This window comes from Heterodontus francisci, chromosome 16, assembly GCF_036365525.1.
Source record: "Heterodontus francisci isolate sHetFra1 chromosome 16, sHetFra1.hap1, whole genome shotgun sequence".
Taxonomy (NCBI): domain Eukaryota; kingdom Metazoa; phylum Chordata; class Chondrichthyes; order Heterodontiformes; family Heterodontidae; genus Heterodontus; species Heterodontus francisci.
The window spans coordinates 48,705,107-48,724,865 of NC_090386.1; the positions used below are offsets into that span (position 1 = coordinate 48,705,107).

At 40.7% G+C, this 19,759-nt stretch overlaps 1 protein-coding gene across 6 annotated transcripts in view; it reads right to left on the reverse strand.

Moving 5' to 3' along the window:
- Window positions 1-19,759, reverse strand: part of znf217 (zinc finger protein 217) — a 73,759-nt gene that overhangs the window by 12,751 nt on the left and 41,249 nt on the right. For all 6 annotated transcript variants that reach the window (XM_068048158.1, XM_068048154.1, XM_068048153.1 and 3 more), the window contains 2 exons: window positions 16,857-16,982; window positions 1,155-2,879 (listed from right to left, as the gene is read on the reverse strand). In XM_068048158.1, coding sequence (XP_067904259.1) covers window positions 1,155-2,879; window positions 16,857-16,982 — 1,851 coding nt within the window. The remainder of the gene's footprint in view (window positions 1-1,154; window positions 2,880-16,856; window positions 16,983-19,759) is intronic.

Here is a 19,759-nt window from a genome sequence, read left to right on the forward strand (position 1 = left end):
CATCAAGCAACAAGTCAGGCAAGATGGAATGTCATCACCTTGATAGGGGCAACTGATGCAAAAACAATGGGAAATGAGTGGCACCAGAATTTTCCTGTCTCCTCTGGGCAAAAAAAAAATCAGCATGATGAACAAGCAGTGATTGGAAACATCATGGACTAATCAAGTTTCCTGAGTGTAATGCATTTCCCATGTCACTCCTGATCTTCCATCCAACACGCTACTCTGCCTCAGAGAATGCTGTCACAGACCAACAAGAACTGTTTTGTAATTCAAAGTGCTCAAAGATACTTTGGGTTTGAAGACATTTATTTAGCGTTTCCTACTGCCTACATTAGCAAGTGTAAAGTGAAGGTTGGATCAGTGACACTTTCTCATTCAAAACCCATTTCCACTGGAAATAAAGTAAAGATTTAGCAGGGTAATTATTCCCACAGCTTACATGCTACCAGCTTTCAATCCTGTAACACTAACATATGGCATAAATTTAACATGAAGATTGATGCTACAAATTCAACCTGAATCTTCATTTAATCTGTCACGTTTGCACGCTAATAATTGACTTCAAACACAACTAAGATCAGCAGTTTGTAGACAAGTTCAGAGGAAGTCATAATGAGGTTGCTGGTCCAAAGCAGATGGTGTTGTCAGAAACTCAGCTCATGTAAACACGCCTTCACTCTGTGTACATGTTCTGTTTAGATGTTTGTTCAAATAAACCAAACAGTAATATTTTGCAAAAGTTCTAAATGAAAGAAACCGAAATTAAAGTGACTGGTGTGTAGCAGCGGATTGAAGCACTTAAATATGTTGTTTAAAGTCAAGTTAGATAGCGCTTCATCATTTTGCAATGTGTTTGCATCTGTAAAAGATAACACTGAGGAAAGAAAAATACCTAGTGAAAAGGGTTAATGACAATTAAAAATGTCTAAGTTAATCTGGTAGGCTGCTTGTAAACTTTGGGAGGGGCATAAATGTACATCTGGATCCAGTAAAATATGGACACATTTTATCCCCACTCCTCTTGAACCATTTTCCCTACAGATCACTATTTTAAAAAACGTAAACACTAAGCTGTCAGATGTAATGTAATAAAACAATTTAAAAATACTGCGTGCAAAAATATATTTACAGTAAATTCAAACTACACCTACCTTCTTGACCAATATTAGGATCTCTATTACTGGGTCCACAAGTATTATACAATGAGGCAAGATCTTGTGGGTTGTAGGACTTCAAAATTTTCAATACATTCCAATGTGAGTCAACTCCATTTGAATCCAAGGTTGATGCTGGCTTAGATGACACCCCAGTGTTCCTTGCCTGAACGGCAGGCATCTCCTGAGATAATTTTACAATTCTTCCTTGAACACCCCTCCTAGTTCCAAATGCAAGCTGATCATTTCTTAAAGGACTGGTTACTTTCATTTTTTTAGCTGTAGGCTCATGCAAGTCCAAGCCTACCTGATTCTCAGACACATTAGTAAGACACATTTTGCTCAAATTTGGTGCCCAAAGACCATCAAACCTAAGTGAAGGTCCCCTAGGTTCATCGGATTCATAATCCAACTTGATATCAGACCTTTCAGACATATTTCTCTTACTATTGCCAACTTCCAAGCATCCACTTCTTTCCACTTTTTGTGCCACATCTGGTGTCTGTCCAAGTTCAGTATGTATGGATCCATAATTTTCTAGATGTACATTAGGATTTTGGGTCACCTTAAATGCTTTAAAGTCACCTGAAGATCTGGATCCTGCTGCAGAGGGAAGGAGATTATTGCACAGAGACTGGTGTGATGATGATGATGATGATGATTTTGCCTTCCCAAGCAGCAAGTTTGAAGCATCTGGTGAAGCTGCGGGTAGTGGTGACTTGGTCCGACGAGAAAATTCTCTGTTTATTTCTTTGGTGGCAAGCAAAGAAGAAACATCTTGACCTAATAGTGCAGGAGGGCATCCAGTGCGTCTACTTTTAACTGACCCACCACAAACAGCACTTCGAATTCCATTTATTGGACTTGGGTCAGCGTTATACTTGTGTACCAACCTTTGGTGCATCACTAAGACTTCTGGGTACAAAGTTCTGTAAGTACAAAATGGGCACGTGTTGCTCAGTAAGGCACTCTTGGAAACTGAGGTAGATGCATTCCCCCAAGGACTGCCATTGCTACACAGGCTTTGCGGATACATTGTTGTGCAGAGATTCAAGGGCTTTTCCAATAAGCTGAGTTCAGATTCATCACCGAAGTCCTCTAGATTACATTTAGCACTAACATAACATTGGGCATTTATTGAAGCAGGTTCCAGCCTTATGTTTTTAACATTATTCTGTTGCACACCATCTTCAGATAATTCTTCCATTAAACATTCCTCCAAAACCTTGGAATTGTTTAGGTTTGTAACCACCTTTGGATCAGAGTCACTCCTGTGCAACTCGCCCACCACCTTTTCACCCTTTGATTTTTCACGGTACGGCAGCACTGCATTACAGAAGATCCGGCAATTGTTTTGGAAACTAGCATCCCTGTTCAAGTCTGGGATCTCTCTACTCATATTTGAAAACACAGCATTTTGAAAAATTGGATGAGAAGAATGAACCAGTTTGTGTTTCCTCCGAGGAAAATCTGGATCTAAATCTTTGACACTGCCCAAAGAATTGGTAAATAACCTCTTCGAGTCCACAGATTCCTGAACAGGTTCATCACTGCCTTTTGGTACTTCGTCCAACTTCGAAGATACCAATGAACTCTTCAGAGGATCACTCTTTTCTTCAGTCTTTCTCTGCTCGCCCTTGTGATGTCGCTCCAAATGATATTTAAGGGAGGTCTTTTGAGCTGCAGCATAGTCACAGAGAGGACATCTATGAGGTTTTTCACCTGAAGCAAAAACAAAAGGTTTTAATTGTTTTAAAATATACCACTCCAATGTTCAGGACCTACCAATTATTATAATTCACAAATCACACAAAAACAACCACATTTTTTGTCACAAGTTCTACCCTCGAGTAATCCTATAACATAATTGGTTTTAATACCATTTCAATCTTGTATACTATATTCCACCTGGGAGAACCAAACCCGCAACCTCTACTACCTCGAAGAACAAGGGCAGCAGATGCATCAGAACACCAGCAGCTGCAAGTTCCCCTCCAAACCACACACCATCCTGACTTGGAACTATAATCACCATTCCTTCACAGTCGCTGGGTCAAAATCCTGGAACCCCCTCCCTAACAGCATTGTGGGTGTACCTACACCAGATGGACTGCAGTGGTTCAATTAGGGATGGGCAATAAATGCTGGCCTAGCCAGCGATGCCCACATCCCAAGAACGAATAAAAAGGGAGAACAAATGCTCAAAATATCTCTCACAAATGAGCCAGAGATATTCCTTTCCGAAAAGGGAGAAAAGAAAAATTTCACTACTCAATATTTGTTTTGGTAATTGGGAAGGCTCGGGGCGGGTGTTGGAGAAAAAGAGAAACTGAATTACTGGGATCAGCCTTAAGGCAACTAAGAATCATTAATGAGAGTGATGGAGTTTTCCCACAAGTCAGGCTTCTTGATACCCACCTGGTGTCAAGAATACCAAAAAGAAATGGGCAAAAAAAGTGTTCAAAAATATTATGTAAGCCTGACATCATGTGGGCATAGCAGTCAAGGAGAGATGTTAAAAGTCCTAATGTGGAGCAGTTAACTGCATCAAGCACACAACAGTATCTGACACTGGAGGCCCTCAGTGAGCCATGTAAATGCCAGTCTCTAAGTCTGTAATTCAGCATTTCAATTTACTCCATTGGCTTCATGCAGAACATAGGCGGTTTAATTTTAAAAAATCTACTGGGTAGAATTATTAGATGGTCAGGATAGGCCAAGTATTTTGAATGGATTTTAGATCACAAATGAAGACTGTACATTAATTACAGTAAGATTAAACAGTCAATTTCAAGAGCTAATAAAGTTGAACAAAACTGGAAGGATTGGTTATCTACAAAGCTTCTAAGCCAGAAGGAATATATACCAGAAACTTCAATACATGAATAGGATGGGACTAGAGGGGTATGGACCCCGGAAGTGCAGAAGGTTTTAGTTTAGGCAGGCATCAAGATCGGCGCAGGCTTGGAGGGCCGAATGGCCTGTTCCTGTGCTGTACTGTTTTTTGTTTCTTTGTTCAAGGAATTGGAGGAAATTAATCATGCTCTTTGCTAATATAGTAACATAGTAACCAAGTCAGAAAAAGTATACTTTTGATGTGCAAAAAGAGTACTTAATGTTACAAATTCCAGATCAACCTTAAATATTCTCTGTTACAGATGCACTGGCCACTCTTGCAAGTGGTCTAATTATCCAGTTATGCAATAGCATAACCCAGGGCTTTAACAATAGGCCTCCTTCACAATTGGAACTGAATATGAAAGAATGGTTACAGCACAGGAAGCAACCATTTGGTCCATTGTGTCTGTGCTGGCTCAATACAAGAGCAAATCAGCTAATTCCACTCCCATGCCCTTTCCCTAGAGCCCTACAAATTGCTCTCTCCAGGTGCTTACCCAATCCAGTTTTGAAAGCTCTGACTGTATCTGCCTCCACCACTCCGGTAGTGCATTCCAGATCCTAAATGCTCACTGTGCAGCAGCTTTTCCTCGTGCCGCCTTTGGCGAAAGAACCAACCACCTTAAAATCGGTATGCTCTGGTTCTCAACCCTTCTGCCAATGGGAAGGGTCTCACTATTTGCACTGTCTAGACCCTTCATGATTTTGAACACTGCTATCAAATCTCCTCTCAACAGGGAACAACCCCTTCTCCAACCTATCATACATGGAACGTATGAATTGGGAGGAGGGGCCACTTGGTCCCTCGAGCCTGCTCCGCCATTCAGGATCATCGCTGATTTGATTGCATCAACTTCACATTCCTGTGTACCCCATAACCTTTCACCCCCTTGCTGATGAAGAATTTATCGATCTCTGCCTTAAAAATATTCAAAGGCCATGCTTCTGCCGCCTTTTGAGGAAGAGTGTTCCAAAGACTCACGACGCTCAGAAAACATTTCTCCTTATCGCTCTCTTAAATGGGCGACTCCTTATTCTTAAGCAGTAATTCCTAGTTCTAGATTGTCCCACAAGAGGCAACATCCTTTCCACATCCACCCTGTCAAGACCGCTCATGATCTTATGTTTCAATCAAGTCACCTCTTACTCTTCTAAACTCCAGCAGATACAGACCTGGCCTGTCCAACCTTCCCTCATAAGATAACCCGCCCATTCCAGGTATTAGTCTAGTAAACCTTCTCAACTGCTTCCAATGCATTTACATCGTTCCTTAAATAAGGAGACCAATACTGTACACAGTACTCCAAATGTGGTCTCATCAATGCCCTGTATAGCTGAAGCATAACCTCCCTACTTTTGTATTCAATTCCCCTCACGATAAATTATAACATTCTATTAGCTTTCCTAATTACTTGCTGACCTGCATACTAACCTTTTGCAATTCATGCACTAGGACACCCAGAACCCTCTGCAATCTCTCACCATTTGGATAATATGCTTTTGTTATTCTTACTGCCAAAATGGACAATTTCACATTTTCCCAAATTATACTCCATTTGCCAGATCTTTACCCACTCACTTAACCTATCTGTATCCCTTTGTAGCCTCGTGATCTCTTCACAACTTACTTTCCTACCGGTCTTTGCGTCATCAGCAAATTTAGCAACCACACCTTTGGTCCCTTCAGCCAAGTCATTTATATAAATTGTAAAAAGTTGAGGCCCCAGCACAGATCCTGACTGGACAACACTCGTTACATCTTGCCAACCAGAAAAATGACCCATTTATGCCTACTGTTTCCTGTTAGCTAGCCAATCTTCTATCCATACCAAAATGCTACCCCCTACACCATGAGATTTTATTTTCCGCAACCACCTTTGATGTGGCACCTTATCAAATGCCTTCTAGAAATCTAGAAACAGTACATCCCCTTTACCCACAGCACATGCTACTTTTTCAAAGAACTCCAATAAATTGGTTAAACATTATTTCCCTTTCACAAAACCATGTTGACTGTGCCTGATTTCCAAGTACCCTGCTAGAACGTCTTTAATTGAAGTCCTTCAGCGTTGGAACCATTCGTGTAAATCTTTTCTGCACCTCTCTAAAAGCCTTCACATCCTTCCTGAGGTGTGGTGTCCAGAATTGGACACAATACTCCAGTTGAAGCCAAGACAGTGTTTTGTACACGTTCATCATAACTTTTTTGCTTTTGTACTCAATGCCTCAACTTATAAAGCCCAGGATCCCATGTTTTTTTTCAAACCACTTTCTCAACCGGCTCCGCCACCTTCAACATGCACCTATACCTCCGGTCTCTCTGTTCCTGCACCCCCTTTAGAATTGTACCCTTCATTTTATATTGCCTCTCCTGGTCTTTCCTCCCACTCCACACTTCTCTGCATTAAATTTCATCCGCCACGTGTCTGCCCATTCCACATGCCGGTCTATATCCTTTTGAAGTCTATCACTATCCTCCTCACAATTCACAATACTTTCAAGTTTTGTTTCATCAGCAAATTTTGAAATTGTGCCTTGTACACCAAAGTCTAGGTCATAGAGTCAGAGCGATACAACACTGAAACAGGCCCTTCAGCCCACTGAGTCTGTGCCGACCAATAACCACCCATTTATACTAATCCTACATTAATCCCATATTCCCTACCACATCCCCACCATTTTCCTACAACCTACCTATACTAGGGGCAATTTACAATGGTCAATTTACCTATCAACCTGCAAGTCTTTGGCTGTGGGAGGAAACCGGAGCACCCGGAGGTCATTAACACAGATCAAGAAAAGCAGTGGACCTAGTACCAACCCCCGGTGAATTCAACTGTATACCTTCCTCCAATCTGAAAAACAACCATTCACCACCACTGTTTTTTGTCAGTCAACTTTGTATCCATGCTGCCACTGTCACTTTTATTAAGGATGACATTAGTATAATAGAGAGGTGACCTTAGTTCTAAAAAAATCAAGATGTAGAATCAGTTTGAGTAGTGATAAGAAATAGTAAAAAGGTAGAAAAGATAATAGCAATAGTAAAAGGTAGGAAGTCACTTGTGGGAGTAGTTTATAGGCCCCCTAACAGTAACCACACTGTAGGATGGGGTAGACAGGAAGAAATAATGGGGGTTTGTGAGAAAGGTACAGCGATAATCATGGGTAATTTTAATCTACAGATAGATTGGACAAATCAGATTGGCAAAGGTAGCCTGGAAGAGAAGATCATGGAGTGTTTTTGGGACAGTTTCTTAGAGCAGCACATTCTAGAGCCAGAGAGCAGGCTACTCTGGATCTGGTAATGTGTTATGAGACCGGATTAATGACCTCACAGTAAAGACGCCCCGAGGCAGCAGTGATCACAACACGATTGAATTTTGCATTCAGTTTGAGGGTAAGAGCGGATTCAAGACTAGAGTTTTAAACTTAAATAAGAATAATTGTGAATTTGAAGGCTGAGCTGGCTCAAGTAAACTGGGAAATAGGTTAATGGATAGGTCAGGTCAGTAGAGATGCAGTGGCAGACTGTCATGCAGGCCCCCACCTGCCACGAATGTGGTACATTAATTTCGCCACATGGACATTATATTTCAAATTGTTGCCGAGAAAAGACCTGTTACAGGCTCCTGGCTGGAAAGACATTTCTGCATATTAACAGACAGTGTTTGTAGATGAAGGACCATTCCCTGACAATACACAGAGCCAAGACATAATCCCATGACTAATCTGCTTGGCAACCTGGGGGTTTTCTGAATTATACAGTTTTGAACTGAGAGCCAGCAGGAAGCAGAATGCTTCTGGATTGAAAAGACCTCTCCTGACTAGCTCGCCACAGCCTCACCTGTCTGCTTCCAAGTCTTTCTCACGGAATTCCAAAACCCACATGAACCCCAAGAGAGAAGTCTCCTACAGTGAACAAGGTGTTAAGAAGCATATTAGGCCCCAACAAAAAGCAAGATCTACCTACAAATCAAGGACACTACAGTGAGCTTGAAGCACAGTAACAAAAAACCCTCTTCAGAAATTGCCTCAAACTTATCCACTTTATTTTTCTTCTGCTCTTTCTGCATGTATCACCTACGCATGCTAGCGTGGGTGCGTCATGTATCTGTAGGTGTTAACCGAATTAGGTTTTTTTTTAAGTTTAATAAATTTTACTTTTCTTCTTTAAACCCGAGAAAACCTGTTGTGCTGGTTTCTTTGCCTTATAATTGGAAAGCGGTGAACAAGGGGGAGCTAAAAACACTGTTTAAAAATTAAACCGTATTACAGTAAGACCAGGTGAAGGTTGAAAGGGGCCCCTAGACCTCTTTCTCACCTGGTTGTAACAGACATTTAAGGAGATATTTCATAACTCTGAAAGATACATTCCAGTAAAAAAGACTCTAGAGGAAGGACGCACCATCTGTGGCTAACTAAGATAAAGATAGTAACAAATTGAAAGAAAAAGCGTACAATTCAGTGAAGAGTAATGGCAGGTCAGAAGATTGGACAGAACATGTGTAAAAACACAGAATGACTTAATAATAATGAGCAATTAGAGTACGAGAGAAAACTAGCTAGAAATAAAAAGTTTCTACAGGTATTAAAGAAAAAAGTAAAGTAAGCATTTGTTCTCTAGAGAACGAGTCGGGGGGGGGTTAAAAATGGAAAATAAGGAAATGGCAGAGGAATTGAACAGATTTTTTGCATCCGTCTTCACTGTAGAGGATACAAATAACATCTCGGAAAATACAGTCAGTCAATCAAGAGTTGAAAGGGAGGGAGGAACATAAAACAATTACCATCCCAAGGAAGGAGTACTGAGAAAATTTATTAGAACTAAAAGCTGACAAGTCCCCAGGTCCTGATTGACTTCATCCTAGAGTCGTAAAATAAGCGGCTGCTGAGATAGGATATATTGGTTTTAATTTTCCAAAATTCCCCAGATCGGGAAAGATCCCATCAGATTAGAAAATAGCAAATGTAACTCTATATTCAAGAAAGCAGGAAGACAGAAAGCAAGAAACTACAGGCCAGTTAGCTTAACAAATCGGTAATAAGGAAAATGCTGGAACCTTTTATTGAGGTTATAGCAGGTCATTTAGAAAATCTCAATGCAAATCAGGCAGAGTCAACATGGTTTTGTGAAAGGGAAATCGTTTTTCACTAATAGAGTTCGTTGAGGAAGTAACAAGCAACATGGAGTGACGAAAAACCCATGCCAAATGGAAAATATTAATTTTGTTGTATGGAACTCTGCCTGAGACTTTTTACTGGACATTACTACAAATAACGTTTAAAAAGCAGAACAGCTAAAGATGGCCACGCACAATTTGCATATGAGAACCCAAAGGCCGGCTGGGAGACGGAGGCGATTACTAGTCTAGCCAGAACAATAGGTGTGTGCTCAGGTGCAATCACCTAGAATGGTTTTGTCAATGTTGGTCATCAAAAGCCATCAACACCCATTGATTTTGAAAGATCCAAACCCCCAAGTATGTTTGCACAGCTTGAGAGGCAAACTTTGAATTTCAAAAAACCTTCCAGAAACTTCTGCTTCAAAAGAGGTGGTCACATGAGATGATTGCCTGTGAGACTCAGAATTTGGGAATTGTGCCTCAGAAAGCAGACAGCAACTGAACTCCAAGGAAGAAAGCAACTCTCTCTCTCCCCCTCTCCAGCAAAGACCCAGGGGAGCCTTGGCTACAGCTAAACTTCAAATCTACAGATCCTCACAGTCAGCAAGGAAGAGAGCGGACAAAGCATCTTCCAGAACCAGAGAAGCAAGTCCAAATTGTGCACGTGGCCCAGCGAGGACTTCAAGACTTCAATTTCAATTAAGGACACTGGGTCTACACCTCCGCATTTAAATTCCATTTATATTAAGGACTCTACGCCAACCTCCCAACTCTTTTCCCTGTGTGCGCGCCTCTCGTATGAAAGTAAGCGTGGATGTGTAGCGTATTTTAATAATTTTAACAGGTTTACAGTGATCAGGTTAATAAACTTACATTCTTCTTGTTTAAACTCAAGAAAACTTGCTTGATTGGTTCATTTGAAATTATATTTGAGGAACAGGAGCAAATGCTCACTGAGGTGCTACGCTAAATCACTTAAGAAGAATAAACCCTGTTGCAGTCAAACCAGAAAAGGAGCAAAAGGGGAGCCCGAGATCCCTTTCTCACCTGGTCATAACAGGCGAGAAAGGGGAACTTGTGGATGTGGTGTACTTGGATTTCCAAAAGGTATTTGATAAGGTGCCGCAAAAGGTTACTAAACAAAATAAAAGAGCCCATGGTAGGGGTAACATACTAGCATGGATAGTGGATTGGTTAGCTAACAGCAAACCGAGAGTAGACATAAATGGGTCATTTTCAGGTTAGCAAGCTGTAGCTAGTGGAGTGCCACAGGGATCAGTGCTGGGGCCTCAATTATTTAGAATCTATTTTAATGACTTAGATAAAAGGGACAGAATGTATGGTTGCTAAATTTGCTGATGACACAAAGATAGGTAGGAGAGTAAGTAGTGAAGAGGACATGAGTCTGCATAGGGATAGATAGGTTAAGTGAGTGGGCAAAGATTTGACTGAACATGCCCACTTTGGCCAGAAAAATAAAAAAGCAACATATTGTTTAAATGGAGGGAGAGAGAGATTGCAGAACTTAAATGCAGAGAGATCTGGGTATCCTAGTACAAGAAAGAAAAAAAAGATAGTATGCAGGTACAGCAAGTGATTAAGGCGGCAAATGCAATGTTGTCATTTATTGCAAGGGGAATGGAATATAAAAGTAGCGATGTTTTGCCACAGTTGTGCAGGACATTGGTGAGACCACCTCTAGAGTATTATGTGCAGCTTTATATCCTTACTTAAGGATATAATTGCATTGGAAGCAGTTTAGAGAAGGTTCACTCGACTGATCCCTGGGATGAGAGGGTTATTATCTTATGAGAAAAGGTTGGACAGGTTGGGTCTGTATTCATTGGAGTTTAGAAGGATGAGAGGTGATCTTATTAAAACAAGATCCTGAGGGTACTTGACAGTGGAGACACGAAAACTAGGCAGCTCCGTTGAAAAATAAGGGGTCTCCTATTTAAGATACAGATGAGGAGAAATTTTCTTGAGGGTTGACAGTCTGTGGAACTCTCTTCCCCAGAGTGTGAAGGTAGGGACATTGAATGTCTTTAAGGCAGAGGTAGACAGATTCTTGACAAACATGACAATCAAATGGTATCCAGGGCGGGCAGGAAAGTGTCGAGCCCACAAACAGAACAACCACGATCTCAAAGAATAGCGGAGCAGATTCGAGGTGACAAATAGCCCACTCCTGCTCCATGTTCATACGATATGGGCTTCAACTTGGCTGGTAAGTCTATTATGTGGCATTTTATCAAACACCTTCAGGAATCCATATACATCACATCAACTGCATTACCCTCATCAACCTTATTTGTAACCTCATCAAAAAATTCAAATTAGCTAAAAGAATATCGACCTGAAACGTTACTCTATTTCTCCCTCCGCAGATGCTGCCTATCCTGCTGATATTTCCAGCATTTTGTTTTTAGTTAAATAGGATTTGTCTTTATAGATTGTACTGGATTTCCCCAAGTAATCCACACTTGTCCAAGTGGCCTAATTTTGACCTGGATCATCACCATCTCTAAAAGCTGCCCCACCACTGAGATTATACTGATTGGCCTATAGTTGCTAGGTTTATCCTTACACTCATTTTTGAACAAAAGGTGCAACATTTGCAATTCTCCAGTCCTTTGCCACGACCCTTGTAGCTAAAGAGGACTGGAAGACTATGGCTAGTGCCTCTACAATTTCCATCCTTACTTCCCTCAGTATCCTTGGTTGCATCTCATCCGGTCGTGGTAACTTAACGTACAGCCAGCCAAATACCTCCGCTTTTATTCAATTTTTAGCCCGTCCAGTGTCTCAACTGCCTCCGTTTTCACTATGACTTTGGCAGCATCCTCTTCCTTGGTAATGACAAGCGAAAGTACTCCTTTAGTACCTCAGCTGTGCAGATCCCCTTTTTGGCGCCTAATTGGCCCCATCCCTCCTATTACTATTTATATGCCTAAAGACGACTTCTGGATTTCCCTTTGACGTTAGCTGCCTGTCTCTTCTCATACCTTCTTTCTGCCCCCACTTCCCTCTGAGCTTTCTATATCCAGCCTGGTTCTCACTTGTTTTATCATGCTGACATCTGGCATTAGCCCTCCCCCTTTTTTTCTTTGCTTCATCTTACTTTATCTCGATCATCCAGAGCGCTCTGGCTTTGGTTGTCCTATCGCACCCCCCTCCCCCCACCCACCCCCGCTTCATGGGAATGTATCTCGACTGTACCCAAACTATTTCCTCTGTAAAGGCAGCCCATTGCTTTGTGAACAGTTTTGCCTGCCAATCTTAGATTCCAATTTACCTAGGGTAAATCCATTCTTAACCCTATGAAATTGGCCCTCCTCCAATTTAGTATTTTTAACTGGCGATTGCTCCATGTTCATGACTAACTTAAACTTTATGATACTGCAATCACAGTTCCCTAAATGTTCCCCTACTGACACTTGATCCACTTCATTCCCTGGAACAAGATCCAGCAATTCCTCCTTCCTCATTGGGCCAGAAACATGATCAAGAAAATTCTTCTGAACATTCTTTCAGAAATTCTTCCCTCTTTCTGTCCTTTACACGATTACTATCCCAGTCTCTAATAGGATAATTGAAGTCTTTCCTACATGTACACCTCCAATCATAGTGACTGGACTGAAAAACTTTAGCAATATGAGACTTGATATAAATCAATTATGCTGCTTTTACAGGCAGCAAATGATTTAGCTCAACCAACTTCAGACCCCTCTGTCAGCAAGTAATAAAATCACCCGCTCTAAGCTTGAAATGGGAAAGTTTTCCTCGCTAGGCCAAGCTGCCTTCTCCAAGTTAATTGGCCGACTTTACACTAGTCTTTTCTCCTCTGTGCAGAAAGTGTAAAGGCACCATTTCAGACTCCTCCTTCATTCAGGGATGTGCTAGCACAGGGGTCTGGCTCTTTAACAGCTCATTTGCGGCTCCCAACCTTTGCTGGTTGAATCATATAAACATGAAAAAAGCCTAAAAAATAGTCAAAGTAAGAGCCGTGTTCTTATAGTGGGGATAAAAAGCTAATTATGTTGTACTTCATCGTTGCTAATGATTATTGTAATGAAAATCATCACGATCTAAATAAACCTGTTGAAGTGGCATCATGGTTATAGAAAATGCCTTTGATTCAAGGAACAGGTTTTATATTTGAAACCATTATTGTTTCTAATATAGCTGAGACAATAAATTATTCTGAATGTGCTATTAAAAATGTTTTTTTAATCAAGAATCCATAGCCAAAAACATAGTCTTTCTTCTACACACAAGATATAGCTTGTTTTAAATATCATTTTACGGAAAAAAATTATAGTAAAAGAGTATCAAAACACAATGGGCCAGATTTTAATCGCGTACCATGCTTGGCAGCAGCACGCCTTGAAGTGGACAGCCCCCCAACCTGGAAGGGCTGCCGGACAGCCCCCCAACCTGGAAGGGCTGCCGGACAGCCCCCCAACCTGGAAGGGCTGCCGGACAGCCCCCCAACCTGGAAGGGCTGCCGGACAGCCCCCCAACCTGGAAGGGCTGCCGGACAGCCCCCGTGATATTATGCGCGGGGGCTGATTTAAATGGGGGGGGGGGGGGGGGGGGGGAAAAAAAGAGAAAGAGAAGCCGCCCCCAATGACTTAGTGGGGGTGGCCGCCGCATCCCCGGCAACGGCACCATCGCGCAGATGGCATTTCTAAAGGGCTTTAAGCCCTTAGAATTACTTTCAATTTTTAAAAAGGAACATTATTCATAAATTTGTTATGAACAATTAAGATGTGGAGGCCCTTCCCCAAACCCCCCAATGGTCGTTTCGATGCCCAAAATTACCAACACTTGCCTTTTTCCCTACCCAAACTTTCCCCCCAACCTAACATTTGGCCTCTATCCCCTTCCCACCATTCACACAACCGATTAAAATTTGTTATCCCCACTCGCCCGCCTCGAAAATTTAATTGTTTCCCAGCTCCCCGCCAGGTTCGCGCCTCGGAACTCTGTACGGAGCTCCGAAGGCACGCGAAGTCCGAATGGCGGGCGTAAAATTGGCATGGGACGGCCGCCTCCTGCTGTTAGTTACATTTGCATATTATTCTTTATTTACATATTTCGATGAAGGGCCCATCGCCATGTGGTGGGGGTGGGGTCGGCACACTGTGGTCCCTCTGCTGTCGGTAATATGCAGCGGGCCCTTCTTCTCAACGTCGCAAGCGGAGGAGGGTCTCTCCCCTCAGAACGTTACCTGCTGCTGCGCTGCGACCTATGGCGCCATGGGGCTGGTAAAATTCAGCCCAATAATTCAGTTAGATCTATTTTCTATTGATTATATAATAAAATAGATGTATTGAATTTATGTATGAAAATTATGCATTCTACCAGAGACACTTAGCAATTTGCCAAGTATTGGGTTTAGAAATGCCAACATTTTATTTTGTGGCTCCCAATAGTTTTTATTTTCAGCAAACTAGTTTTAAAAAGGCTCTTCACGTTAAAAAGGTTGCTGAACCCTATGCCAGCAGGCCAGCCACCCAAACTGACTACATTTCCCAAGTGTATATTCTCAGCAGATCCAACAAGAATAGAACCATCACCACCATAATAGGTGTGAATGTTTATTTGGCAATATTAAACAAGGCATTATCTAGGGTTCCCGAAGAAGGGTCACTGGCCCAAAACGTTAACTCTGCTTCTCTTTCCACAGATGCTACCAGACCTGCTGAGTATTTCCAGCATTTCTTGTTTTTATTTCAGATTTCCAGCATCCACAGTATTTTGCTTTTATTATCTAGTCTTGGATGGCCTGTCAGTCATCATGGTAACCTCTATAATATTTGCCTCATTAACATCTTACACCCCCTCTGCCTCAATGGCTGCAGCCTGTGTTCTTTTTAAATCTGTGGAAACACACTGTCTTTTAAAACATAGCACTTAAAAAAAAAAGCTTCCCAAATCTTTTTAAATGGAAAAAGAAAATTAAAGATTCCAATACATGACAATGAGCAAGGCATTAACCCACTAATTAAAGGCTGGTTAGCCCAAAATGAATCATGGGAAAAACAAATTCTTGGAGGTAACTGGCAGATAATTCTCTTTCCTTGCTCCATCAGTGGAGACTTCAGCCATCCTCATTCATCAACTCGACTCTGCCACCTCCTCCCCATCTCAAAAACCTAAGTTAATTTTGCCCCTCCTTACGCTTCTCAGTGCCTTGTTGTTCACTCTGTAAATTGCTTTGAGATGTATCTTCACACACAATGATCATTACAGAAATGCAAGTTGTCGTAGTGACCAAGGATAATTTAGTTGATGCAATTTCCTTGGATTTTCAAAAGCAGTTCAATAAAAGAACCTCAAGATGCTAAAAGGGGAGGTTAATACTCATAGGAAAAATTAACAAACTGCTGGGAAGAGTTAAGAATTGGCATAACAAATATTATTGGAAAATTAGGCATCTGGGGAAAAAAGAGCCAGCACTATTTCACAGGTAACTGTTTACGAATAAGGAAATATGTGTTTGTACCAAAGTATTAAATTGGCTAATGACACAAAGCTAAGTATACAAAAAGGAGAGAGATTAAGTTGGGGGAAAACCAGGCCAAGACCGTAACAGGCAGTCAATCTGCTACTGCCAAAAGTTAATGAGCCCTTCACTATTTTCAGAAAGATTTAAGTATATAAGCTAATGGATTTTAATGTGGATAATGGTAGAGAAATGAATTATAGGAACAAGTAACAGTAAATGTATATAATATGGAAGGATTTTATTTTGCCATTCTACTGGCAGAGGCCGAAAGTTCGGATTTGGGAGTGATAGATAATGCACTGAAAGGATCTGGCCAAAAATAAACAAATTGGAGTACTGGGTGCAGCTGGGAGGGTCAAAACAAGTTGAACTGAAATTACACAAGATTGGAATATGCCATATAGTTATGGTCACCACACCTAAAAAGGAACATGGATTATTGCAGAGGTTGTGAAAGTATCCGGGATTATTTTAGGCTTTAGGGGCTGAAGTCAACAAGGCTAAAACAACTAAAGCTTATCCAGAGTGAAATAAAGACATGATAAATGACTTTAAAATAGAGTTGAAATGTGCATAAAACTGGAGGACAGCAGCACAAAATTCACAAGTCTAAGCAAGGTCAGGTACTACAAAGTTTTACCCAATAGGACAACACATGTGTGAAGCAGACTTCCAGAGAAGGAGGATCAATTGATATTTAAAAAGGGAAATCATCTATTAAGATACATTATGACAATACTGCCATAGGCAAAATGTGAAGCGTGAAAAATAGTCAAATTTTGATTTTACAATACTAAACCCTTAGCAACTTTCTCAGCACAGCAGAAAATTTAATTGATGTATTCCATAGCTGTCCAGCATTTTCCAAAACTCCCCTTTTATGCAACACTGGATAGGGGGAAAGGGACGCATCGTTCCTTAAAGGCCTTTGACCACTCCAGACTTTTTAACGTTCTTAAACACTTGATATTCTTAGTAGGTCTCAATCCATGTAAGGCTTCAGCCTGGTTTTTATTTATAGCTTTGCAACAGATGCCAATACTTTGTAGCTGTATAAAGTCAATAGCACCATTATTATGCCTGATGTTTGAGCGATTTACAAAAACTTGAAGATTTCTGAGATATTTCTGTGTCTTCTTACAGAACAAAAGGGAGATATACCTGTGTGTATCCTGAGATGAATATTGAGGTAGTAGTTTGAGCGGAAAGACTTTCCACAGTAACTGCATTCACCAGATGAGCCAGCCTCTCTAACTCTTCCACGTTCTGAACCATCCTCACTCCGATCTAGAGAAAAAAAAAAGTTTTTAAAACTAGTATTTCCCTCCATTCGTTCCACACAACGATTTTCTTTCTTGCAATTTTATCTTGAGGGTGAACCATTTATCAATTGTGGTTTTAACCTACAACAAAAAATATGTGCATCTAAAAGTACTTCTAAATTACACATTGTAAGTCAGCAGATGACAAAAACTTTTTGAAAAGGGACAGCAAGAAAATTAGTTTTATTCTTAAAATAGCAGGCGTACCTGGATCCGCCGAAAAATTAGCAACTGTAATGAAGGGAAAAGGTTGCAAAGCCACAAAACATACCCACCTCCAAGAATTCCATCATAAATGTATTAAACCAACAGTGCTACATTTCAGGCTGCTGTCGATTTAACTGCCTGCCATCATAAGCCAGTTGACTACTAAAGGCCACAATTCTTCGGTCACCTCTTGTCTCTCTCTCTTCTCCCCAAAACAAAAAAAGTAAATGTGACCAATCCAGATCGGTATATGTGGACATTAGAATATTGATCTGGGAATACAACAGTGCCTTAGCATAAGATACACTAGACATGGTTCATCTGCTGTATCTCTAAATAAAAAAAATATAAAAATACTTGGGATTGCTAACTCTAAAATGCTGACCTACAGTGTTCAATTAAATTTTTCCTGCTCGTCAGACCAGTTACACTCACTTATCCATTGAGTAATACATTCACTGTGGATCATAATTTGCTTCGATTTAAATTGGCAAGTGAAAGAGTAAAAATGATCAGAAGTCCAATTGATAAATTCAATTTTACATTCTATAGGTCTAGAAATCATTGATATTTTCTGATGCCAGTAGCAAAGCTCCACTTCTGTACTACAGTCTAAGGGATACAGCCAATTTAAATGACTTCAATAAAATCACAGGAAAATGCAGTGAGATGCAGCACTGAGTTTCACAGGGTGATCCAGATTGATCTCTCGTAGGCCTGCCAAGATAGCCAATATCAGTTTTAGGATTTTCTTTTATTAAATATAAAAAGGAATGAGTCAGGAATGTTGCTGCTGAATGCTATCCAATGATTACTAATGGAAAAAGATGAAACATGCATGCACACAAGAGCAAATGCAGTGATACTGCTGAACACAAGAACTGACATTTACCATTGTAAATTTGAGGTTCAAGGTGGCCCACTGTCACATTAAGGGCAATTAGGGGATGGGCAGTAAATGCCAGCCTTGCCAGAGATACCCATGTTCCAAAAATGAAAAACTTTTTCCAGATCAACTTCCATGATGCAGTTGCACATTGTGGCCACTAGATGGGCAATTCAGAAGTGTTTTCTCAATTTAGTCATCTGGTATGTCAACTCATCCTGGGCAACACCACATGCCATTTACTGGTGCTTTAAAATAATGTCTTAACCTTCAATAGAAATCATACTAAACAGCATTTTTCCCACAAATTGAAACAAATGTCAAGCTTCAAAATGAAAAGTCCTTAAAGCATCATCAGAGCTAAAAGTTAACTATTGAAATTTTCTAGATACGAGAAAGGAGCAAAATAATGGAACATTGTATGGAAACCAACATCTTGGACTAACTCCAGATTATATATGCACACACACTCCCTGGACCCACAGTAGTTTTCAAATCATAGTTGCAATGAAGTTTTCTGTTGATGTCAAACCAGGATATTTGTGATGATTGAGACAAAAGAAACACATACCTACATAGCCATTATATAAACAGATGGCTACGGGAAGCTTAAAAAGGCACAAATTCAGAGGCCATAATGAGAGTGGGGTCTGTTGATATTTGTGTACTAATGAGGTTGAAGTTTCACTACTAGACACTCATTCTTAGTGTATACCTTAAAACTTAATTTTAAAACATGCAACAAGTCACGCAAGTCCTGATCACAGTAGGTCAAAGTGTAATGAGGACTACATAGGGGCAAGGAAGAAATTTGGCATGACGTGATAGGAAAATTGCCATATTTAATAATAATCTGTACTTTTCTCATTGCAATGAATATAATTCTTCCAAATTAGTATGTGCAGGATTGTGAAGTTTAAAAAAAAATACAAGAAATGGCAGAATAGCCAGTCCACAGTACAACACAATTGTCTCACTGATTCATCATAGCCAGGCTTTTATTCAGTTCAAGGCCATTTCATCAACATGAGTATTAAAATGTCACATGCATTTCTAGGGTACTCAGCAGTTTGTAAAAATGGAATAATGCTTTTACTGTAATAAAATAGCAGAGCACTAGATGGTGCAATCCTACTGTAATATCAATCTTACAATGAACATATACTTACAAACAAAAATTTGGTAGTTATCCATATTGAAAGCTAGAAAAATGAGCAAAAGCTAAATATATTGATTTAAGAATTTTATGGTACATTGCTTAAATCTGGTTGGCATCCATCTAAGAAAGATGGTCACGCAGCAAACAATCCATTTCGGCGGGGTGTCTTCTCTTGGTGCATCTTTGCTGATGGCTGTGAAGGCCAAACCTAGAAAGGCAGACTCTGCCACAAGTGCTGCAGATGAAGCTGCCAAGTGACGCTGAGTGTTTTTGGCATTGGTGCCGATCGCCAATTTGCTGTAGCAACTGGCCATTGTGGTAGTGCACACCAGTCCACAGGACGTGTCACCATTTCCCTCTTTCGCCACCTAGTGAATCCCAGATGTGATGGCCGACATATAAGCCCCGTCACATTTGCCAGCATCCTTGAAGCAGTGCTTTGGCCGTACCACTGGTCGTCTGCCCCCAACTCCCTCACCATAGAGGGGGT